Source organism: Erpetoichthys calabaricus, chromosome 10, assembly GCF_900747795.2.
Source record: "Erpetoichthys calabaricus chromosome 10, fErpCal1.3, whole genome shotgun sequence".
NCBI classification, from domain to species: domain Eukaryota; kingdom Metazoa; phylum Chordata; class Cladistia; order Polypteriformes; family Polypteridae; genus Erpetoichthys; species Erpetoichthys calabaricus.
In genome coordinates, this window is record NC_041403.2 from 127,358,915 (window position 1) to 127,385,738 (window position 26,824).

At 37.8% G+C, this 26,824-nt stretch overlaps 2 protein-coding genes across 2 annotated transcripts in view; one reads left to right on the plus strand and one right to left on the minus strand.

Moving 5' to 3' along the window:
- Window positions 1-734: 734 nt before the first annotated feature.
- The window catches only part of LOC127529442 (odorant receptor 131-2-like), a 442,990-nt gene continuing 416,900 nt past the window's right edge, over window positions 735-26,824 (plus strand). The window contains exon 1 of the mRNA XM_051933007.1: window positions 735-2,121. Coding sequence (XP_051788967.1) covers window positions 873-1,736 — 864 coding nt within the window. The 5' untranslated portion in view covers window positions 735-872 and the 3' untranslated portion in view covers window positions 1,737-2,121. The remainder of the gene's footprint in view (window positions 2,122-26,824) is intronic.
- On the minus strand, window positions 23,260-24,561 carry LOC114658433 (uncharacterized protein F54H12.2-like). The gene has a single exon (XM_028810505.1). The coding sequence runs from the start codon at window positions 24,559-24,561 to the stop codon at window positions 23,260-23,262; it is 1,302 nt and encodes a 433-aa protein (XP_028666338.1).

Genomic DNA, 26,824 nt, shown 5'->3' on the forward strand with positions numbered 1-26,824 from the left:
ACATACCTGTGCATCCCAAAAATAATGCTTTTTATGTTTTGGTGATTAAGAACTGTAAAACTAATCAGCTGTATGATTTGGAAAATGTAAATGTAAAGTTAACTTCTGCTGAAAAATAAAAATGACACATTGACATTAGATGTGTTATTAACATTATTTAAGCTCTGCCTTCAACAGTTAAAAATTTCCATACTTTGTAACAATAATCTCACTGCAATTGTGATTTGGAATAAGCAGATTCAAAATATCAGTGAATGACAAATGCTAAAATAATACATTTGTAGAAGAAAGCTAGCGTCTTTCTGCAAGCACTGCAATTGTAATATTTGTTTTTCATTACAGGGTCTTAGGGTGCTGAAACATATCCTGACAGTAATGGGGGGCAAGGCAGGAACCAAAACTGGATGAGAGAAGTCTCAGGAAAATAGAACTTATTTAAAAATAAGACAGATGGTCATTATTGCATGTCACTTGCAAAATAAACATAACGTAACCAATAGCAACTTTAATGGACACTGTGTTTTAAATTTGATTTCTAGCTTTTTGTTTGCTTGAATTTCATCTAACCTACAATACCTTTTAAATTAAATGAATTTAAGAATATTTTAAAAATATAAACATAACCTAATGTCATTTCTAGGTTACATAATGCTATTTTTCATGAAATACTAAATGCCTTCCCTTGAAACATCTACTTTTTTACCCAAAATTTGTATTCCCACAGAAATGCAATGAATGCTACAGAATATTCGACTGAGCCTGCAAACTCCACTAATGAGGTATCAGTTCCTGGCTTTAGTAAACAAACCAAGGTCATCCTGAAGATTTCACTTGTTGTGCTACTTTATATAGTAAATAACTATATAAATGGAATGCTTATTGCAGTTTTTTTCAAGCACCATGTTTTTCATGGCAACTCTCGCTATGTTTTGTTTATCCACCTGGTATTCAATGATATGTTGGATATTAGTGTTCTATTAATCATGCACATTTGGGTTGAGACTATCCAAATGATGTCAGTGCCACTTTGCTATTTTTTAATGGCAATAGCAATTACCACAACGTATAACACTCCTTTGAATCTGGGAGTGATGGCTCTTGAACGTTATATAGCTATCTGCAAACCATTACATCACCCAAAAATCTGCACCCTCCGCAGAACATACATCATCCTTGGCATAATGTGGCTGATCAGTTTTATTTCTCCGGCCTCAGACATTATCATTGTCTTCAATGTGGAGCCTTTAAGTTTTTTCTGCACTGAAATTACATGCGTATCTAACAGCTTCCTCCGAACTGAAGCTCAGTCACTTAAAAGAGACCTCATGATAATTTCATATTTTGCACTTGCCTGGCTTACAATGGCTTTCACTTACATTCATATTGCTATCACAGCACGATCAGCCAGTCGCTCTGAAAAATCTTCTGCTAGGAAGGCTTACAATACAGTTTTGCTGCATGCCATACAGCTCACTCTGAGCACACTTATGTTTCTTGTTCCACTTGTCGACAGTATTTGGCTATATTTTCATAAACAGGATCCAAAAGATGTACAATATTATACACATATATTAATAATTTTGTTTCCACGTCTTTTGAGTCCTCTCATTTATGGAGTAAGGGAAGAAAACTTCAGAAAATACCTAAAAGGATACATGAAATGTTGTACTTTGGAAACAAAAGAGCTGTCCAATCAGGCCACAAAACATAAACAGATGAACAGAGGTGAGGGATGAACAAGAGATAAAAGAATTTAACATTATGACTTAACACAGTTTTACCCTCCAAGCATAATCATCATAATTACACAGAGAAGGAGAAGAAACTAACAGCAATGACTTTAGAATAATCCTGGACATACTATAGTCGCACAAATATAAAAAATAAAAGTACAAACTAAAGTAGGAAATCTTTCTGATAAAAGTGCTTCATCTGCCTGAATGAATTAGGAGGAGAAGCTTTTATTAAGGGCTTCTTTTAAATTGTTAAGGTCAGAAAATTAAATAGCCTCTTTATTATAATTGTATATGTAATAAGTCATAATATGATTTAATGTGCCTGGGTGTCTACAAGAACCCTGCAACAGACTGTTGGTACAATGATGTAGATTTTATAGAACATGTACCTTAAATTATCATCAGACATTTCACAACTTGATTAATTCATAACTTACAGATTCATTAGTTTCAAATATTTACTCCCTTGCTAAACCTACAATTTCTCATTTCACCTTCCCTGAGATTCTCTTTCTGTGAAATATTGCACCTGTTGTTCCTATAATATCTCTCTGGTTCAGAATATTAATTTATTCTGTGCTGTCAATAATAACTTGGAGACACTGGAAAAAAAAAACTTTCTTTATCTGAACCAAGACTCTAAATTACATGCTGTAAATCACTGTATACTCTTTTTATATTACATTATTTTCTATAGTATTTTTTTGTTTGATAATTTAGTTATTTGAAGCTAGACTGTCGTATATTATTTTTGATTATGCTAATTGTATATGACAGAACAAATTGAATTACAATTCCAATGTAAAAATAGAAAATAAAACTTAAAAGCTGAACTTGGTGATCCTGATCTTTCCTCTTGCTTGTATGTAAGAAGCCACACAGAGCTGGAAGAGGTACATTGATTGAAGCAAGGATGTCAATTGACAGTTTTACACAACTGATATAGCAGAATGCAACTGATGAGGGTGGCAGAAATGGTCTAAAGTCCACCTAACTGCAGTTATATATGACACCATCACATTAACCAAGTAAGAGCTCCAAATGCTGGTCTTCTCTTCCAGAAAAGGCTTCATTCTAGCTCTTTTTTGAATGCTCAGCTCTGGGAGGTCACTGGATGGCCTATCATGAGTATTTGCTAATAACCCTTTTGGAGGACGGCCAGGGTCCATGCCCGGCCAGGATGTCCCTTCTACTTGTATTCCGGGGGAGCAGCCATGGACTCCTCAATACCTCCCCCAGGACGCTTGGTGGAAGCCTCCCTGGTTAATGATGATGCCTCAGTTTCCCACAGGGTTTCATGGGAGATGGAGTTCTTCCCAACCCTGTGGGGACCTGGGATGGCCACCAGGAGGCGAGGTGGAGATAGTTAAGCCCAGCTGGTCTAATCATTGGGCCCACACGGGAGTGCAATTGGGAACAGGTGAGCAAGCACCAGGAGCACTCCTGGGAGGGCCATAAAAGAAGCCAGCAACCACAACTCAGGGCCAGAATTGGGAGGAAGAGGACAAGGTGCCTGAGAGGAGTGGTGGTGCAAACGGAAGGATTGCTGTCTTGAAAAAGAGGTACTTTGGGACTGTGTTATACCTGTGGGGTTCACGGGGAAGACATGCCCCACAGGTGAAGAAAAAGATTTATTTGTGTTTATTGCATTATGTGCTTGTAGGACTGTGTTGGGCCTGTGGGACACGGGGAAGACAGACGTGCCCCACGGCTGAAGAGAAAATAAAAAGATTTGTGTTCAATTTATACGTGCCTCAGTGTGAATCTGTGCCGGGTCAGACACTTATATAGTGCCTTATTCACACCCTTTAAAGTGCAGTTTTTCTTGAGACACCTGTAATGATGCAAGGTTGCTTTTCATGCCCACAAAGGGAATGTTTATCCAGAGCAAAATAGGTCTCTAAGGGTAATTGCCCATACAAGAAACACAAAGGCTCTTAATAATCATTACTGCCAACTAACCCTTGATGTTTGTCTTGATATGTCACGGTGAATACAAACATAGATTGCCTAAAAAATCATATAAGTATTTGCCTAAATGGCAACCTAAGACAAGTAAGTTCCAGTTTGAAATCCACAAGAATAAACCAAGAAACTGTAGCAAAAAGTTAAAAACTAGAGCAAAAATACAAGGAAGAAACCTGACAAAAACCACCAAAATCCATCAAAGTGCAATAAGCCACATTAGACTTCAGGTATGAGTCAGAACTGAGGTTATGTGTTGCCTGGATTGCCCCGCAGTTGGCATAACGTCCTTAAAAGGATGAACTGGACAATGAGGACACGACACACACAAATAAAGTGTTCAAAACCAAAAGTGCAGAGCAGTTTCTTAAAAATAAATAATCCCAATATATATTCAAAATAAAAACGGTGTTCCTGATGGAAGTTAGAAGTTCATAATTATTCCATCCATAAATTCTCCAGTAATAAATAAGTTGAAATCAACATGGTGTAGGGGCAGAGTGGTGGCTCTGAGGCTAAGGATCTGCGCTGGTATCCAGAAGGTTGCCGGTTCGAATCCCCGTCACTGCCAAAAGAGATCCTACTCTGCTGGGCCCTTGAGCAAGACCCTTAACCTGTAATTGCTCCAGGGGCGCTGTACAATGGCTGACCCTGCGCTCTAACCCCAAGGGGTATGCGAAAACTAACAAATTTCTAATACGAGAAATCGTATAAGACGAAATAAAGAACAAAAAAAAAAAAAAAGTGTAATACATATGTCCATAAAAACCATATTGCGGTGCATCTATTTCAAACTGGCATCTTCTCTGCTCACTTGTTAAGGTCTCCTCAGCAAAGGGAAAATGATTAATAGGTCTTGTTCTTGAATAATTTATCTTTATACCTTTATTTTTTTTATTAAAATAAAAATGTAAAAATAGAATTCATCACAAAAATATATAAAAATATCTGTTGTGAATGGTGTCTGATCCTGACATTGTTTCTGCCTTGTGCCCTTGTTTGGATGGATAGAGTTTGGAAAATGGATGGAGGAATGAATGTATTGTGAAGTACGACTTTTTGGAAATGAGGGATTTACACGCTGGAAAGGGAGGGGGGGCAGAAGAAAGGGTCCTCATGTATCTAAAGAAATCCAGGTGTCTGCATTGATAATCTCTGTATTTTTACAGGCACACGAGAGTGGGCACTGTGACAGGATGTTTTCCTTACTCTTCTTAAAATACATCTGTGGCTGGTTTAGGCAGCAGTAATTACATTTTTAAGTCTCCATAGATTTTAGCAAAGAAAGTCCTACATACACATCTGCGCTAGGTGCCACGCTGACAGTGACGTTAACATTAATATAAAAAGGATATGAATATCTACCTAAACATCACAGCCTTCAGCTCATCAGGATCACAACTGGTAAGCCATCATGTTTTTCTGTTTTCTGCACTCTTAGTTATATGTAAATGAGAAATATTATCAATAGTAATAAGTAGCATCTTATTTCTGACTCATATAACTTGAAAATGACTGAGCTGGATGTTAGATGAAAATGAATAAAAAAGAATACGACATTTGCCCTTTTGATTAGGAGGATTAGATAATATGAAACAATTTTATGTTAAATAAAATATTAATTATAACACATAGAACATATTTAGCCTTTTTAGTAAATTTTCAAAGAAAAATAACCAGAATTAAATCAACACTTCAAAGTGCATATTTGAGACAATGAATTTACGTATAGGCCTACTGTAAAAGTTAAGTGTTGATCTATCACTATAAGAGTTTATTTAACAGTTTTATTTGCTTTGTAGCATGCACCATTGTCAAAACGCAGTTATATATCAAATACGAATCTGTTAAATACCCCAAAAAAAGTGTGGATTTATTTGCCAGGACATTTTGCCACATGATAATGGCTTCTGACAAAGGTTTTATTGAAATCTGCAACCCTCACTCATATAGCCAGCTTCTTCAGGCATTCGCCCCCTCTTTGCAATTCCATGACTTACTGGAGAACGTGTCCTTCTCAGGTCTAGCCCCAAGGTTACTACAATATTTTTTTTAGAAGAGAAACCTCATTCATGGTCAAGTACCACATTTTATCTGCCTTTACATTTTCACAAAGAAAGCCAAATGTTAATTCTTTGTCTTGTTCTTTCATTTCCACAGTTGTTACTATTGTACCACAGTAATAAAGATATACAAAAATTTCTCCCAGTTGATAAATTTCTACTGGTTTACCATGCACCACTGGATTCATGCAATGTCATTTTTTTCATACTGTAGAATTCTGATATTAGTATTGTGTATTTTGATTAAGAATTCTTTCTTTGAACAAACACATACATCTACAATAGGTTTTGAGAAGATGTCATTCTTTTTGCAAATAAGTTCTAGTTGCAAGGATGGGGAGGAAATCAAACATCTTGGTTAATCAAGTCAAAGCAGAACTACTTCTGCTCAAGTGTCCAAGCAGGCCTTTGACTCTGACGTTGTTTTTTTAGAACAGCGACGTTGTTTTTTTACAACAGCCGGCTAAATCCCTGTTTGTAGAATGAACAGCAGTAGTTTATCCTTGGATTTACTAACTTTTACAGTTTTAATATTCCAGTTTTCAAACAGTATTCAAATATATTAGCTGCAAATGGAAGCAGTTTAATGTCTGTTACAAATCAAATGGTTGTTCCATCCAGGATGGGTTCCTGCCTGCCTAATAATGTCCAAGGTTGAAGCATTAATGGAACTATGGATGTAGAAAAAAGATGAATTGTTCGATGGGTGTGTTGGATAGTAAGTTGGCTATGCTGAATTTTATTAAGATCATAAAATGTTCTTTTATATTGTAAGACTAAAATGACAGCGGTTGACGCTTGTGCTCTTAGTTTGTTCATAAAGACAGCCATGAATCCATCAATTTTCTGAATCTGCTTTTTCCAATATAGGGTCATGGAGAGCTGAAGTATATAATGGGAACCTTTGGTACAAAGCAGGAAGCAACCAGTTTCAAGAAAATATCACCTATTTAAAAATAGGTTTTAAATGAGTTGAAGTTCAATATTGTAAATCACATGCATATTAGATGTAACATAATCTGTACAAATTTCAATAGAAATGCATTTAAAGTTTTTTTTATTTGTCAAAGGCACAAAATCTCACATTTCAAGAGCATGAGAACTTTTAAAAAAATACAAACCTAATGTCCTTTGTTGTTTACAAAATGCTGTTTTTCATATAACACTAATTGTTCTATCTTTAAACTTCTACTATTTATCCCAAATTTCTATTTTCACAGAAATTATAATTATAATTGTACAGGATATTCAATTGAGCCACATACATTACAGATAGTGTGTCTGCTTCCAGTTCGAATCCCGTAAATGCCAATAGGGACTCTGCTCTGTTGGGCCCTTGAGCAAGGCCCTTAACCTGCAATTGCTGAGTGCTTTGAGTAGTGAGAAAAGCGCTAAATAAATGCAAAGAATTATTATTATTATTATTATTATTTCACTTGTCATGATGCTTTATATTGTAAATAACTGTATAAATGGATTACATTATCCAAAAATCTGCACATTGTGTAGAACATACATCATTCTTGGCATAATGTGGCTGATCAGTTTTAGTTCCCCTGCCTCAGACATTATTATCATCTTTAATGTAGACCCTTTGAGCTTATTTCACACTACAATTATATGTGATGCAAACAACTTAATCCGGACTGAAGCTCAGGAATTTAAAAGAATAATGATTGATAATTAATTAATATTTGGCACTTGCTTGGCTCACAATAGCTTACACATACATTCATACTGTATTATCATTGCAGTACGATCAGTCAGTCGCTCTGAGAAATTTTCTGCTAGAAAGGCCAAGAATCCTCATTCCGCTGGTTGACAGCCTCTGGCTTTACTATCATAGACAAGATCCACGAGGATGGGAATTTTGTTTTCTCATCTTTTGAGTCCTATCATTTATGAAATAAGAGAGGAAAACTTCAGAAAATACCTAAAAGGATATGTGAAGTGTTGTACTTTACAAAGAAGAAAGCCGTCCAGTCAGACTATAAAATAAATAAATGGAAGTGTGGGATGAGCCAGGTACTGTATAAAACCATAAGAGGTTATGACTTTTATCTCTCCAAATCAAATAATCGTAAGTACATGGAGGAGGAGCAGAAATACCAAAAGGGACCTTCAGAGTGTTATTGGACTTTATTCTCTTGACTATATTAATTTCAGTTTTAGAAGCCATATGTACAAATTAAAGTAGAAATGTTTCTGATTTAAAATATTACTTCTGTCTGAAAGAGTATTGATGCCGAACTTTCAATTCATGGCTCTGAAACTTTTGTATTAAAGTAAATCTGAAGACACAATGGGTCAGTGGCAGTGTTTCTAAGATAGTTCTTTATTAGCTGCAGATCAAGACCATCCTAGATAGTAAGGTACTAAGTGGAGATGATCCTCAGGTCTAAGTACTGTTGCAGTGAAAAGTGGAACAAAATCAATACCCAGTTTAAATAATCTGCATCTTGTCTCGTTTTTGTTTTGTGTTTCTCCTCAGTTTGCTCAGCTGGACATCGGTTTACCTGTTAACAATGTCATGTTGGCATTTAACATCTTTGCCTTGTCTTAATTAACAGCATGCTGCTAAACATTACTCTTGAATTAACAGAACAGAAGGACAGATCACAGTGAAAAGTGCATTAGTGAGGTGCAATAGATTGAAATGAGTATTCCAGTCATTACAGTAATTGGTTTTCACTTAGCGCATATGAAAATGTCCTTTGTGTACACTTTTTGCTTTCCTGGTGATATAATTAATTTATAAGAATGTGAGGATGGTTCCTATTACCTTAATTATCAGGATTTTATTACAGTTCAGCTAGTTTTCCTATACTAATTCCCAGGTACAACATCTTCATTTAAGCCATGGTGCCTGTTATGACCTTTAAAAAAAGAGTGACTGGTGGTAGTAAGATGCAGAAGAAACAAAAAAAAATATCCAGATTCAATGCCATATTTCTTTTAATTGTATCCTTGAATTCTATGCCAGTATAATCATATAGATATTGTAAAATATGTCTTTTATTACTTCTGATTTTGTTTTACTGTCGTTTTCTTTGCATCTTAACTGAATGAACAATATTAATGTACTTTTAAAAATAGCAAATAAATGTTAAACTCTGGTTTGGATGATCTGGGTATTGTCAATGTCTGATATCTGCAACCATCTATCAATTTAGAGTAATTCCTAAATTCACTTTAGGGTTGGGACAGCTTCAGCCTAAGATAGCTAGATAGAGTGTCCACTTGAATATTCGCTAGTCATTTTCAACAAGAAAATTGTATTTTCTGAAGTGAATAATTATCCATTTCCCTTTATCTCTGCATTACTTAATCAAGTTATGGGATCCACAGTGTTCGCCAAACTGGATCTCCATAAAACATGCAATTTCAAAAGAACACAAGAAGGGGTTGAGTAGAAGACATTATTTAACATTGCTTAAAAACTTATAGGGAAATGAAATTCACCAACACTCCAATGTTATTTCTATTCTTAAGGGTATTCTTATGCATTTGTTTTGGTGTATATTGATGATATTCTAATTTTTTTAATTAAGAAACTCATGTTTCTTATGTGAAACAACTGTTAAAGTAATTATAAGCTAATGACTTATTAATGAAACTAGAAAAATGTGAAATTCACAATGAAACTACCCAAAGGTGGTTGGTTATGGACAATAAATGGTATTTTAAACTGGAAAAGCTTTGTGTGATTATGTAGGTTTTGCAAATTACTTTTGAAGGTTCATCAAAAATGTCAGCACTATAATCTCGCCCATTCCATCAATGACCAAGAAATCACTTAAAAAGTTTTCATGGACAATGGAAGCATTAAAACATCTTAAATCTCTGTTCAAAATTGCTTCTATTCTTAGACATCTTGATCTATCAGTCCATTATATCTACTTTTTTATTTTATATTGTTTATAATAATAGCAGAATATGTCTAGTGTTGATGTTGGTGTGGCAGGTTTACAAAAATTTTTAGATACTGTTCATACCCATTCTTGTGCATTTTTCTTCAAATACATAGTGCTTGACAAATGGAATTATGATATAGGATATTGAGAACTGGGGCGGCACGGTGGCGCAGTGGGTAGCGCTGCTGCCTCGCAGTTGGGAGATCTGGGGACCTGGGTTCGATTCCCGGGTCCTCCCTGCGTGGAGTTTGCATGTTCTCCCCGTGTCTGTGTGGGTTTCCTCCGGGCGCTCCGGTTTCCTCCCACAGTCCAAAGACATGCAGGTTAGGTGGATTGGCGATTCTAAATTGGCCCTAGTGTGTGGGTGTGTTTGTGTGTGTCCTGCGGTGGGTTGGCACCCTGCCCAGGATTGTTTCCTGCCTTGTGCCCTGTGTTGGCTGGGATTGGCTCCAGCAGACCCCCATGACCCTGTGTTCGGATTCAGCGGGTTGGAAAATGGATGGATGGATGGATATTGAGAACTTATAAATCAAATTAGCTCTGGGTAAAAGGAGATATTGTCTAGGCAAAATTTCATTTTTCAGTTTATACAGTCCATAAGAATATTATCTACCTAAAGTCAGCTAAATGGTTGAAAGCCAGATGAGCACTTTTCTTTAGCCATTTCAAATTCACAATTTCTTTCCTGGCATTTAAAAAAATGGTAAAGCAGATGCTCTATCACATGTTTATAATTCTGATGAAATTCAGGCTGATCCTGAACTCATTATTTTACCGGAAAAATGTTTAAGGATAGCTGTAATCTCTGCCACTCATCAATTCCATCCATCCATCCATTTTCCAACCCACTGAATCCGAACACAGGGTCACGGGGGTCTGCTGGAGCCAATCCCAGCCAACACAGGGCACAAGGCAGGAACCAATCCCGGGCAGGGTGCCAACCTACCGCAGGACACACACAAACACAACCCACACACCAAGCACACACTAGGGCCAATTTAGAATCGCCAGTCCACCTAACCTGCATGTCTTTGGACTGTGGGAGGAAACCGGAGCGCCCAGAGGAAACCCACGCAGACATGGGGAGAACATGCAAACTCCACGCAGGGAGGACCCGGGAAGCGAACCCGGGTCTCCAGGTCACCCAACTGCGAGGCAGCAGCGCTACCCACTGCGCCACCGTGCCGCCCACTCATCAATTGAAAAACCTAATTCAAGCAGTACAAATATTGGCTTCTACATCCATAGAATTATGCTGCCCCTCAATTATGTAATAAAGTGTTAGAGGGAATATATTAATTTCATATGTTCTGCCATCCAGATAATTCCCAAACCTCAGTGCTCATTTTACACTATTTTAAATAGAAAAATATGAGTAGTATAAAACGTCACCATTATACTTATCACTGCGGTGGGTTGGCACCCTGCCCAGGATTGGTTCCTGCCTTGCACGCTGTATTGGCTGGGATTGGCTCCAGCAGACCCCTGTGACTCTGTGTTCAGATTCAGCAGGTTGGAAAATGGATGGATATACTTATCAAATTTTGACAGGTGTATGTCCCGCCCCCCTGGCATTTCTGGTAACCGCCACCTTCTTAATGGGGGTTCCCATGCTCTGGTCTCTACCCATTGTCGGGCGATATTTGACAGGCTTCAGACCTTTTGTCAGTTGTCCGAAAGGAATTGGTCAACCAATCTTGGCCTTGGTCCTAAAAATGGGCTGGTCAACTTTGTAAGCTGAGACGGACCTTTGTGGACCTGTAAGGTGTCAAAAGGTAAGTTAGCAATGGGGGCGGAGCAGGCATCTTGCTCCTATGTGTGTACAGCACCGGTACGTACAGAGAGTACAGAAAGCGTGAGTGACAGACCCAGAGAGAGCATGTACAAGAAGGCTTTAGAGAGAATCTGTTACACACCCAAGGAGCCTAGCAGTACAGCCCAAACACACCATGGGCATCCCGTTACCTCATCCACCTTCCAAAACCATACCCTTTATAAAGTAAATAATAAAGTAGAAGATACCAAGGTGTCTTAAAAACAATAACTTTATTGAATGATTCAAGGACACACATAGTTTGCATCCTTTACCTGATGATCCTACCCAACCCATCTGTTATAAAATGATACATAAAGGAGAGAAAAAAACATGCCAAGGTGGTTTAAAACAACAAGTTTTACTGAAGCAAAATTCCAAACATAGCAAATAAGATGTGGTGTTCACTTTCATAGTTACACACTGTGTGCTATACATTAAAATTGTTTAAGAAGTATGATTAAAGCAGGAGAAACAGCAGGAAAATATTCACACAAGCTTATTTGTATACAGATCTGTAAGCCATTTGAAAAAAAACAAAACACAAGAATTGTATACAAGTATGAGAACACAATAAAATTGCAAACCAGGTCCATACCCATCAGTGAGCTGGTAATACAACTAAACTAAAGTGTTTAAGCCAGCAAACATTTTATATATTTGTACTTCACTAAATTATGCAAGCCTATTTTCTGTGTTTGGAACAGAGCTGACCACAAAAAGCTGGTCTTCACAGGCTGAATCAGTTGTGCGTAAGCATCAATGGGTATCTCTCCCTGCTCAAACTCAGCTATAACATCATCCAATTTCTCTTGATAGATTTAAGAAAACAAGGGAGATTATACATTTTTAGCATGACACAAGTCTATCCTTTCTAGCCCTTTGGAGCATAAATAATCTATGTCTATGTGCAATAATTGGTTTAGTGAACCAAATAGTACAAATGTGTCCATCTGGTATGTATTTGTTCTCTTGACATTCAGTACATTTTTCCCCTAAATGTTCAACAGAGCTAAAAACATAAGCCCAGGCAACTGAGCGACCAATTATTGTCTTAATGAATCTTTTTTTAACAAATATAACATAAGGAGAAATCCTTGTATAGGTTGTATTATGTTTCACGATGGGATGGGACCTGGTTTTCCTTGTTCTAGCTGCTGAGTCTTGGTTCCTCTGACAACAGAAACAAAACAAAATACAACAGTTAGCCAACAGAAAATATAACACAAACAGGTCTTGTTTAGAATGGATAGTGCATCTTGTTTAGGTTTATGTAAATCGATTTTGGTTTTAAAAAATAACTGTAATGGTGATTAGATACAAGTTCAAAAGCTGCTGTCTGAATCTTGGGCTTTGTTTCACGGTGCATCTTTTGTATAAACTGAAAGTGTTTACTTCAGCAACAAACTGCTTCAGACAGTTAAGAATATGAATTTTATTCTGCTTAACAATTCTTAATCCACACAAGGGTTTAACCATATGAAACACCATGTGTATTAATCTTTAAAAACTGATCTGTTGACAGATGCTGGAAACACACGGGTGCATTTCTTCAGGATCAGATTCTAGTAAAAGACAAGTGTGCCCATCCTGAGAATCGTAACCCAAACGGCATGTTAAACAAGACCCAGTTAATATATCTCTTACACAGGTGCTGACCACGTAAGCTACAATAGACTTTACACAATGCTGCATTAAAATCAATCCGGCTCTTGTCATTCTTAATACACACAATTTAATTTATGATACACCTAGAAGTTAGTAAGACATGCTAGGGCAAACGGTTTTGTAAATAAATAAATAAAAATCCTTCAACGCGTTAAAATTTATGTTTATATAAGTCATGATGATGTGTACATGTTTAATTAGTCTTTTTATCCCTGGCATGATTAACTTGTGCCTTAAAAAGAAGAAAACCAGCATTATTTTGGTGAATAGCAACCATTTATAAATTAACTAGGATGTGTTAAGAAAAAAGAAGCAGTGTTGGTAATCGGTGTATTGGCCGATGGCGCACGCATAGAGCTGTTATTTTCTAAGCCATGAGATTTCGGTTCGCGTCCGGGCAAAAGAACAAAAGTAAGACAAGTACTTTTAAAATGTGTATATTATTATGATTGTGCATTACGATATGTCATTCTATTATAGCCCATAAACTAAATGGTAAAATGGAATTCTTGTGTTCTTTACAAAATTAACATTCGTCACGGGGACACTGAACATCTGTTGCTGCTCTTTGAGATAAGATGCGTGTACTTGGTCGGGGGGCCTTGTTGGAACATTCTAGAGGTACCCATAGAATAAAATGATGCAATTCAAGGTAATATACGTTTCACCGTGTGTCTGTAAGTGATAACGGTAGAACTTGCCAGAGGTACCCGGTTACATAAAATAAATGATGCAATTTAATTGTAACATCTGTTTTACAGTTATGTTTCACCCCTGTGTCAATAAACGATAATGTTTGATTATGTCATGTTAGATGGTTATCGGTCTATTATACATAAACGACTTGGATGGAATTACACATTAAATATTTTAATGCATTTTGCATTCCTGAAGCGTTATGGCTCACTTCTTAGATTCAGATGAAATTGATACACACCTTTCCGATCGACATAGAATTAGCAACGAAACACCCGGTAAGATTTGTATATTATATATTTGTATATAATTAGATGAAAAAAATCTACTAGTTTGCTCCCTAACGGGATATAATGCTATTTGTATGTACAAAGTTAATTTTAAAATACAGCCACTACATTTTTTTTAAACTATGATTTTCAGTATGTGAGTAATTGCTTGAATCTTGATTAACGACTGCCTCGCCGAAAAACAGCACCACAAAGCAACCAAGATATGTCTCAACCACCTTATTAGCAACTGTGACAACCCCTTAAAAGACTACAGGTAGGAAAACAAAAACAAAAAAAAACATTTGCTGTTTAACAAATCCTTTCATTGTTAACACCGATCTGGGTGCTGTATGTATTTTTGTGTTCACACAACAAGCAATCGGGGCCTCTGTTCTGTCCAGTGCCGCTGTTCCTTGCTTACAGCTCAATGCACCCTAGCGATAAGACCTTTGCTGACCAAGGGCCTCACATGGGGCCTCTGTTCTGTCCAGGGCTGCTGTTCCATGCTTTAAGCTCAATGCACCCTAGAGATAAGACCTTTGCTAACCAAGGGCCTCACAATGTGCAAACGGTATAGAAAAAAGGATGGGCATGAGTGGACTATTGAGGACCTGTTGGGATCTGGGAGCTTGTACGTGGAAATACTTCACAACTGGTCCTACTCTGCCAAACCCTAAAGTGATTTTTCTTTTGTTACACAGTGAACATTATTTTGGCATTTTAGACTTGAAGAAATTTGTAGTGGCTAATTATTATTGTGAAATCTGCCACGCAGCTTATTCTCACAAAGATAGTCATGCTTGTGTAAATAGGTGCAGGGCGTGCCATGATGCTTCTTGCTTTGAAGTAAAAGGCTGTTTGATTAGATGACCGATATGCAAAATCATCTGTTAATCAAACAAATGCCACGAGAAACACAAAAACAAACAATTCTGCGAGATAAAAACATACTGTGCTTACTGCCAGTGTTACATATCTACTAGCCACAGTTGCAAGCCGAAGATTTGTCTGCATTGTAAAGAAACAATCATAAGTTGTGACAATCACCTATGTTATATGCAACCGTTATTAAAGAGCCCGGTGTCAAAAAAATATATATTTTATGATTTTGAATGTTGGCAAGACACGGGTATACACAAACCGAATTACATTTACGCTTTACACACGGATGGTAACACGAGCTGGGAGTTTGCCAGAAACGATTGTGTTGAAAGATTTATATCAACGTTTATACATATAAAGTTTAAGAATTACACTTTTATTGCACACAATGCAAAATCCTATGAGTTATTTTGTAATTAGTTAATTAATAAAAGAAAAAATGAAAACTGATTTGTTAACTCTTGGTGGAAAAATCATGTCACTAACTGTGAAAGGTTTAAACATCAGATTCATAGACTGAACTTTTTAGCATGAAAATTGAGTTAATTACTGGAGGCTTTGGGTTTTAAAGGGGGAAAAGGGTACTTTCCTCATTTTTTTTTAACAATGTTGAAAATCAAAATTATGTGTGCCTAGACCTGCTGTAGAATTTTATGGTGTGGAAAGTATGATGTCAGACGAGAAGACAGAATTTCTTTTATGGCATTCTAAACACAAGAATGATATATTTGATTTTCAAAAGGAATTAAAAATGTACTGTCGCTTAGATGTAGAGAATCTAAGGTCAGCTTGTATCTTGTTCAGGCGAGAGTTTATAGAGATAACCAAAATGACACGCATGTATTTAGACAAGCAGTTTCAGGTGAAATACAAAATATTATCTATTGATCCTTTTCAACATGTTACTTTAGTGAGCATTTGTATGGCTATGTTTCGACTTACATTTTTGCGTGAGCAAACCATAGCTTTGCCATTACAAGATGGTTATCATCGCCAACAAAAGAGATACTTGACTCCGTCCATTCAATGGCTCATGTATTTAGAGTCCAAAGAAAAAATAGACATTTGTGCCGAAACGTGGAGGTGAAATGCGTATTGGAGAATATTATCTAGACGGGTATGCAGAAATTAACAGTATAAAAATGGCTTTAATGGATGCTTTTACCATGGTTGTAATATATGTTACAGTGAAAAATCATGGAATAGTGTTACAAACACAATATTCGCTTTTTTCAAGAACTATGGAAAAATTTCACTACTTAAAAATGCAGGGTTTTCAGGTACATCAAATCTGGGAACATAATTAGCGGTGCCTGGTTTGTGAAAACATCTGTGTGCAGAATTTCCTGAAAACAGCACGTCTGTCTGAGGCTTTGAACCCTAGGGCATCTCTCTTTGGTGGTAGAACAAATGCAGCACGTTTATATTACAAGGTGTGTGCTGGAGAAAAAATCCATTACTATGATTTCACGAGTTTATATCCTTATGTGAATAAAACCAAAAGATATCCAATCGGTCACCCAAAAATAATTTATAAGGATTTTGAGCAGTTAGAAACGTATTTCGGATTAGCCTGGGTGATGGTGTATCCAGCCAGAAATCTTCTATTCCCCGTTTTACCACGCAAAATAAACAAAAAAATTATACTTTACACTTTGCCACACTTGTGTTGTAACACAGCAGCAGAGTCCATGCACACACTCTCACTAGGAAAGAGCTCTTACTCTGGACGACCCCGGAATTGTTTGCAGCTATTCAGCAGGGGTACAAAATTGAAAGCATATATGAGATATGGCACTTTGAACAAAGCTCTAGCAAACGTTTTTCAGAGTATATTAATGCCCATTTAAAAGCTAAGCAAAAATCTTCGGGTTATCCGCAGACCTGTCTAAACACAGAAGAGCGTAAAGAGTATGTATCCATGTTTTATGAAAAGGAAGGTGTACAATTAAGCGAGCACCTAATTAATAAAAATCCATCCAGAAGGCAAATTGCAAAACTCTTTTTAAATTCCAATGGGGTATGTTTGCACAAAGACCTAATTTGCCACACACATCTTTAGTTACGGATCCAGAAAAACTGTTTTAATTATTATTTGCTCGAAACTATGAGGTATCTACTTGTGATTTTATTGATGATGATTGTGCGTGTGTGACTTTGACATACGATACAGATCGATACAGCACACCATCCAATGTAAACATATTTATTGTGAGTTTTACTACAGCTTGTACAAGATTAGAGTTGTATAATCTTTTAAATAAACTGAATGAAAGAATACTATGCTATGACAGGGATTCAATTCTTTATATTTCCAGATAAAAATGTGTTATTTAGGAGAATTAACAAGCGAGTTACCAACAAATGAATACATCACAGAATTTGTAAGCAGTGGGCCCAAAAGTTATGGCTACAAGTTATCCAGTGGTGAAACTTGTCTAAAAATTAAAGGTACAACATTAAATGTTAAGAACTGTGAAAAGGTGAATTTTGAAAGCGTAAAAGAACTGGTCTTTGACTAAGCAGAAAATATAAACGTGTCTTCACAACATAAAGATATTAAACTTGAAGATCTTGGTATTGTAAGGGTAAAACGCAGCTGGCATATAGAAACTAGAAAAATAAAAAAAAAAAACACAAAAAGTTGTGTATGACAAGCGTGTGTTAACTAAACATGTTGTTACCTTTTGGTTATTGATTCTGAGAAAAATAAATAAATAAATAACATGTGTGGAGTTTGCATGTTCTCCCCGTGTCTGCGTGGGTGTCCTCTGGGTACTCTGGTTTCCTTCCACAGTCCAAAGACATGCAGTTTAGGTGCATTGGTGATTGTAAATTGTCCCTAGTGTGTGCTTGGTGTGTGGGTGTGTGTGTGCCCTGCGGTGGGCTGGCACCCTGCCCGGGGTTTGTTTCCTGCCTTGCACAATGTGTTGGCTGGGATTGGCTCCACCAGACCCCCGTGACCCTGTAGTTAGGATATTGCGGTTTGGATAATGGATGGCTGGATGGATAAATAAATAAAAAATAATAATAATGGACATTCATTTACAACACCCGTTTTCCTGTATCTTAAGTGGGCCGAACAACTGTGGAAAATCTTTTTTTGTGAATCGGGGATGAAAATAATGTCTCACCAACCACAAAATATCCTCTGTTGTTATTCCGTTTGGAAACTTCTTTATACAGAATTGATGAAAAAATTCAGATGTATAAAATTTATAGGTCTCCCTGACTCCCTAAATGACGACGCGTTGTTGCCCCATGATAAATAAACTTAGTTGTAGTGGATGATCTCATGAAATCTGCCTGTAAAAGTAATGAGTTGGAATTAGCATTTACAAAGTATGTTCATCATAGAAATTTGAGCGTAATCTATATTGTTCAGAATATTTTTTGCCAGGGAAAACAGAGCCGTACTATAGCATTAAATGCAAAATATGTTATTTTTTTTTAAGAATCCGAGAGACAAACAACAGATATCAATATTGACCCATCAGATGTACCCCACAAGGTGGCGCTACTTTCTCGAGGCTTATGAGGATGCCACTAAGCCAGCATTTGGCTTTCAACTGATCGATTTAAATATTAACACACCAGATGAGTTTCATCTCAGAGCATCCATATACCAATCGCAGCGCCCAGTGGCTTACGTGTTTAAAAAGTCCAAGGATAAAAAAATGTAATTTTATCGGCCCGGTGTCATTTTGTAAAAGACCACATGTCAGCCAGGATTAAACGAAATTTACAACTCATGCGATTGCTTATAAAGGCAAGACCAAAACAGAGAAAGTCCATTTTGTGTACAGCTTCTGATGATTTAATTCTGGCTATTTGTGAAATTGCGCTCAATGCAATTAAAGGTAACTTACCTTTAAATGTCAGGCAGATTGGCATTCTTAAAAAGAAACGCATTATTATAAAAAATCTGAGCAATAAAAAAGTTGCAATTAAACAAAAGAAACGTATTATAAATCAGTCTGGTGGATTTATCGGTCAACTATTTGGCATAGCGATCCCGTTACTCACCGGGCTAATAGCGAAATGGTAAAATGGAGCACACTAAGAAAATGTACCTTGTACCAGAGAAACAACTGGAGTAGATCAAAACATCCGCCAGTGAAGAAACAGATATGACAAAAAACACTATGCAAACACTTGATCATGAAATGAGGAGTGTTTTACAAAACAGTGCCCTATCACCGAATGAAAAAGTCTCTTGAGACAACGGGAATCACAGATGTCTACATTAACTCTGATTCTACCAGAAACTCAAACGCCATCAGAGATCACGTCATTGCACCTGACCACTGAAAGGGATGATATTGTTATAAGAGACGTATTGGAATCCCTCTTTCAGAGACACCAGAAAAACACCAAAATGCTAATTCGGAAAATGACACAAAACCCGACCACATCGTCCTGGAATGAAAGAGGAGAATTTTTTTATAAAGGCACACCTGTTATTGGCACAAATATGGTTGATCTGATCAAGTTCGCTACGCAAACATGAACTTTAAAGAAGGCTGGAAAACCAAAAGGCTGGGATTTATTCTTTAATGCTATGGACGAAATTAACGTGCCCGGGTCCATTTTTCCGAACATGGGCTTTCGGGCTTTATTTCAAGAGATTAAAAATGGTGCTAATGCGATTCAGACCCAGGGCAAACAGGTTCATCAGTCTGTATCACGTGATTTGCAAAAAATTTGACCAGGGTTTAATAGCAGAAATACCTGGTTCCCTAACAGAAACACATAGCTTGGTTAGACAAACAAGAAAACGTCAACTATTTAGAAAACCCGCATGGCTCACAATATGAATAAAAGTGTTTTGAAAATAAATGTAGAAAAAACAGTGTTTTAACATGGCTGGTTTATTAGTGTGTATTATTACTATTTTCATTTAGATCATTTCGTTTGATTGTATCATTACTATGTTAACTCTGTGAAAATAGTTTTACACCATGTGTTAATGTTTAGAAAATTAAGGAAGCAACTTCTTTAATGTAGTGTGCTTTATTATTGTGTATTATTACTATTACTATTATTTTCATTTAGATCATTTTGTTTGTTTGATTGTATCATGACTATGTTGACTCTGTGAAAATAGTTTTACAACATGTATTATTGCCATGTGAATATTAAAAAAAAAAAAATATATATATATATTTGCTCTTTCTCTGTTGCCACACGGGAAGAGGTGGAGGATGTCATCAGGAAAATGAAACCGTCTACTAGTTCCCTGGACCCTTTCCCCTCACCCTTGCTGAGGGCCAACATTTCTGCCATCTCTCCACTTATCACCAGGATAATAAATCAGTCCCTCCTGGCTGGCCATATTCCTTCTGCACTAAAAACTGCTGTCATCAGACCTCTACTGAAAAAATCCACCTTGGATCCTGAAGTTCTCTCCAATTATAGGCCCATCTCCAATCTTCCATTTCTCTCCAAAGTCCTGGAAAAAATAGTTGCAGCACAACTTCACGATCATCTCAAACTGAACAATCTGTTTGAAAAGTTTCAGTCTGGTTTTCGCCCTGGCCATAGCACTGAAACAGCCCTGGTCAGGGTCACCAATGATCTTCTGATGACGGCAGATACTGGTTCACCTTCACTACTTATCCTCCTTGACCTGACAGCTGCTTTTGACACAATAGACCATAACATCCTTCTTCACCGCCTGCAATACACTATTGGACTCTCAGGAATTGTTCTAAATTGGTTTACATCATACCTGACTGGCAGAACTGAGCATGTCGCCCTTGGCAGCGCAAAGTCCCACACCCACAACGTCGCCTGTGGTGTTCCACAGGGCTCTGTGCTGGGCCCTATCCTTTTTACTATCTACATGCTCCCCCTTGGAACTGTCATTGGCAGACATGGTTTATCGTTCCATTGCTATGCCGATGACACTCAGCTTTACCTCAGGACTACTCCCACCTCCTCTACTGCTCCTCTGCCAACATCTACATTGTCTACCTGCCTGGAGGAGATAGAGGCTTGGATGAGGCTCAATTTTCTTCAGTTGAACAGATCCAAAACAGAAGCCATCTTAGTTGGTACATCACATCATCTTCGCTCTTCTACCATCACCAGTATTACTTTCTCTGGCCAAAATATTCCTCTTTCCACATCTGTTACTAATTTGGGTGTTAGAATGGACTCCCAACTTACTTTTGACACCCACATCAAATATCTCTGTAAGTCATCTTTTTACCATCTCAACAACATCGCCAAACTCCGCCCATTACTCACCCTGGCAGATGCAGAGAAGCTCGTCCATGCCTTTGTCTCTTCCAGGCTGGATTACTGTAATGCACTCCTCATTGGGATTCCTGGCAAGAGTATCCAGAGACTCCAGTATATTCAGAACAGCGCTGCCAGGATCCTGATGAGGGTGCGAAAGTATGATCACATCACCCCAATCCTGAAAACCCTTCACTGGCTCCCTGTTTCATTCAGAATAGAGTACAAGGTCTCCCTTCTTACCCATCAGTGCATTTATGGACATGCCCCTCTTTATCTACAGGAACTCCTTACCCCCCATAACTCCTTACGTTCCCTCCGCTCTGTACTCACTAACACTCTTCAAGTCCCAGAACTAAGCTCAGCAGCATGGGTGACAGGGCGTTTTCATCGGTGGCGCCGAGGCTGTGGAATGCCCTCCCTGATTACCTGAGAGCCCCACAGTCGACTGAGGCCTTTAAGCGAAACCTAAAAACTCATCTTTTTAGAAAGTCATTTTGTTAAAGTATTTTATAGACTCTTCTGTTCTTTTTTTTATTTTATTATTCTATTTTTACTCTGTAGCACTTTGGGATTGCTAAAATATAAAGTGCAATATAAATAAAATTTATTATTATTATTATTATTATATATATATATATATATATATATATATTGTGATGGATGGCCGGCGAGAGTTTCCGGCCCTCACCCCCAGGCCGCCAGGAGGAGCTCTCCCGACACCATGGATGTGCCCCGGATTCCAGCAGGGCCTCATGGACTTTGTAGTTTTTATACACAGCCCTGCTGGATACCTTGGGGACCACCGGGGGTCACTGTAGGGAGGCTCGTGGACTCTTATGTGCCCTATAACCTGGAAGTACGTCCTGGTCACGTGAACAGGAGAGATGACATATTTCCAGGTTGAAGAAAAGGACTTTTACCCTGACCCGGAAGTAATAAGGACTTGTGGACTGTTGGGCAGGAACACCTCCGGGTCAGGGAGTATAAAAGGACTCTGGGAAAGCCCAGACACTGAGCTGAGCTGGGAGGAAGGGTGGCTAAGTGTCTGGGAGCGGAGGATTGGTTATTGTAGAGTATTGATTAGTGATTATTGCCTTATTGATTATTATATGAGTAGTGTGGAGTGGAGGGTGCTTGGAGCACTGTATTATAACAAAATACATAATAGTTATACTTTTACCTGGTGTTTGGAGTGGTACCTGAGGGTTCAAGAGGTCGATAAATACCTCAACCGCTACAATATATATATATATATATATATACATATATATATATATACACACACACACCCTTACTTTTCTCTGTCTCATTATTGGATTATTCACTATAATAACCACAGACACATTTATGTTGATTAATATTTCATTTTTATTTATTTTTTTAACCAAAGGGAATGCATAGAGTTACAACATTTTTTTTCTGCGTATAATTTTCAGCAAAAGCCAACACATGACTGACTTATTTCTGATTTCTTGGTAAACATATCCAGTTTCATATTTCCAGTTTGTCCCCTTTTTATTTGATGAAAATATCTAACAACCATGTGGTCATTTAGATGAACATCTCCTGTGTGCAACTCCAATATCTACTTCATGGTAAGTCCTTTGCTTTTTTGATTCAAGTAGAAAACACAGTGGTGTCCACAGGTGGTGGAGAAAAAAATCCTGTAACTGAATACTGTTATAATTGATGCAGTCAGCATTAATCTTCAAAAATTTCATAATAACTTCAGGAAATATTTCTGAATCTGGGGAAATTCCATGCGAGTCAAAAAATTCAGCTTTTCCATGACCAGCAAGGTAAACTGCAATCCCATGCTTTCTGGGTTTATCATAGGAGTCTGTGTTTACGATCATAAACAGATGTCTGGCAGCCAGCTTCTCCTTGGGCAGTTGATCTGAAGGGAATACATTCAGAAAATGGACACGTGTCACTGGCCCAGATGCAAGGGTGGTCCTGAGTTCGTCAGTGTGGAGCGGCTGCATGTCTGAACTTGTCTACGGCTTAACTGGAGTCGTAAATAACTTGACGACGCATGTTAATTTCAATGATGTTGTCAAAAACCGCATACACAATCATATTCACTGTATCTTGCAGCAGTTCAGCAAATCGTATTTCAGCCCTTAGGTTACCTGTTTTGATGAGTGAATAGTGTCCTGTTGATTCCATATCAGGGCTTAGGTTGAATGCAAAAAGTGAATACCCTTTAGCAAACTCTTCACGATCAACTAACAGTGCCTTATCTTTCATCCTCTTGTCTGCGGTTTCCACCAGTTGAAAATATTCTCTGACACAGTGACCATTAGCAAAATCAGGCTGCAGAGGCTTACTGGGTATCTGCTCTCCATCCAGGTAAAGAGCTATAAAGTTGATGTTGTTATGTTTAAAGTTAAAGGGGTTGTGTGTAAAGTTGCCACTGAAGGCCGCATTATCAACAAAACCCAAAACAACTACTTTTGGCAGCTGTCCCAAAAACAGGTTTTCCTGGTTGCAGACACGACTACCAGTAGGTATGCTGAACGCCTTCATTTGAACCCTGTTGACTGGGTATATTGCGTTGCTGGTCATCAATGCCTCAGCATGGCCCAGTCTGACTCCAGGGTTCACTTGAACTCTTTTCACAAACAATGATGCTGATAATATGGTGTCCTTAAATTCATCACCATTGCTCATCAGACAAAAGGCATCCTTATTTCGTGCCAACTTTATTTTTACTTCAACCCCATTAATTAATAATTTCTCTTGAAAGAACAGATCTGCATGGATATGGCCTAATAAATCAACCCTGTGGCTTCTGGCCAAGTAAGCAGCCCTTTTATTGAATCCCAAATTTAGTCCATCCAGAGCAGTGGCTTCATGTTGACTGGGTGTGTCTTTATAGAACAATTCAGCTAAAAATTGTGTTTTCAGGGTCTCATCTCCGTAATTTAGTACGGTTTCAATAAACGCTCGATATGGGTAACAGTTATTGCTCTGACTGATCAATCTGTCCCCGACGGTGATATCCACCTGACTGAACAGAGAAGCAATCAGGTAGTTTACAAGGGCAACACGTGCATCTGCTGCCGGATTTGTTCCATCATTTTTATTTATTTTACAGTTTAAGTAGAGGAGTGTGTTGTTGAGGTCCAGGTATTGATCATTTCCGGCAATCGAAAACTCAAGTGAAGCACTTTCTGACAATGCTGTGAGAGGCGGGACTTCAACATAGTAGCTTTTTTCAATGCTGGTTTGTGTTGGAGACAGCTGAAATACGTCCAGTTCCGATTTTGCACATTCATCTGACACACAGTGTACAAAGGCCATGTTTAGAATATATCACCAGAATTTTGCTTAGTTTGGGATCTTCTCTTGGCTGACTTTCTTTTTCTTTTGGCAGAGTGTCAAGCTTTTTTCCTATTTGCTCTCTTCCTGGGTGGTGCAGGTGGAGCCAGCAGTGCTAGATGTGGTGTGCATGTTTTACTTTTAACACCTCTCTTTATAACAATCATACCCAAACCTTCTTGTTGGGGTGTTGCAGCTTATTCATTACAGCACTTGCCATGTGACTCATGACATCATTGGTAATGCTTTTCGCTGCAGACTTCACATGAGGTTTAGCAATTTCTAGCCCTCGTCTAAATAGAGGTACTGCTTTTCTGAAGAGAGCTTTAAACATACCACCAATACCACCATCATACTGGACAGGAAGACCATGAAACCCTGGTAGACCATTGCCAGCTTGTACCTTGTAATAAGTTGCGTAGGTGCCTGGATCTCCATAGTTTTTTGTTACAAGCATTTTTAAAAATTGCTAGATCTTGCTGGATGAAAATGCAACTTGGCTATTACCTTACCGTACTGGAACGGAACTGGTTTATTCTGGTCTGTCTTAATTTCAGTCCTTTGCATGGCGAGGGGTATGTAGTGTGGCTTTTCAAAAAATATTGTGGCATTTGCACCGTCTTCACCTTTTATGTTTACACATCTCAATAATGGCGCATGCACATCTCCAACAAGTTGTGGGTCAATAATATCTATATACACGAATGGTGGAAAAACCACCTGTGATATCACTCTAGTGAGGTGACTTGTTAGACGGTGTCTCTGGATCAAACGCCAGAATGTAAGCCAGCTCCCCAGTCACTTGGAGCAAAATGTTTTTATCACCAATGAGGTGAACGGTTCTACTGGCAGGACTGTATCTAAGCGTTGACATCGGTGATGTTGGGTTGGTATTAATGACATGATTAATTTCCAACAACAATGCTTCTATATGCCTAAAATAGCCTTTGTTTAAAGTGTATGTCCATTTTGTTGATCTTGTTTTGTCATACATTAGTGTAAATTGTGCTTCCTGAGTGATGGAATTTAATGTTTTTGGGTAAGTCAGTTCCACCAATGCCACTTCCCAGTCTCCGGACAGTTCTATTGTCTTGGCTAGCTGAACGGTGAATGTGTTGTTGGGAAAAATCCTGTCTGATGAATTACTCGGCAGTGTTACATAAAATCCATTTCTGACTTTAGACATTTTTTCTTGCTTTCTCATCTCCTTATGTCACTTCTGAAGTCTTGACCTAACTGTTAAATTTCTTGTCCCAACCAAGCCATTTTACCAGCATATGCTTATTTCTACCACGCCCGCGAGTGGCTAGAATTCTCTGGAGGCGGTACACCTTGTTAGCATTAAGGATTATTTTTTGTAACTCTTCTGTATAAAATGTCCCTTGAATTTCATCACCTGCATAATCTTTTAGTTTATATACAGGTTTGAGTCATTTAAAACAGTTCACGATAATAAATAGTTCATCTGTAATCGACTGCTCATAGACTTTTTCGAATACACCTTTTAATTTTGAAACTCTGACATGATCATCTATTTTCAATGTGCACGCAATAGATTTTCTTTGCACTCCCCTGCCATAGACTGTTTTCCAAACACTCAGAGCATTTTCTGGAGTCACATCTACAGGTCTTGTTTTAATCGTGGTGTGAAAGCTGTGGTTATAAATCTGCAGAAAGTCTGACAGGTCATCTATATACTGAAAAGTATTTGCATATGTAAAATATTTCCACATTTTGGACTTTGAATTGTTCTACTATGCTGGCCTTTACATCACTGTTCATGACAAAATATACAATATTGTTCTGTTTTAGTAGTTTTTGTACCAATGTGTTATGAAATTCTTTGCCTTGGTCTGTTTGTAGCTTCTTAGGAACTCTACCCTGTCTAAAGATCAAACTAAAACCCTGAGAAACTTCTTTCCCTGTCTTGGCCTTTAATGGCACAGCCCAAGCATATTTTGAGAACACATCGATACACGTGAGGATAAATTTATATCCATCATTGAATTTTGAATAATAAGACAACTCTACCAAATCTGCTTGCCATTGGTTATCAACCGTTGAAACAATTGTTCTGTTTCTCTTGAACCTCAGCCGTGCTGGTTTGTGCACACTGTAAGTATATAGTCCACTCATCCATTCTAACACGTTTTTTCACTTGACATTTTCTCCATGACTTGATACATTTCTCAAGAAGCTATTAATACCACCAAAACTGCCAGGCTCCTTGTGTGTGTAATAGATT

What these genes read in the sequence shown, in the direction of transcription:
- LOC114658433 (XM_028810505.1), bottom strand. Translation starts at nt 24,561, where the DNA reads ATGGCCTTTGTACACTGTGTGTCAGATGAATGTGCAAAATCGGAACTG.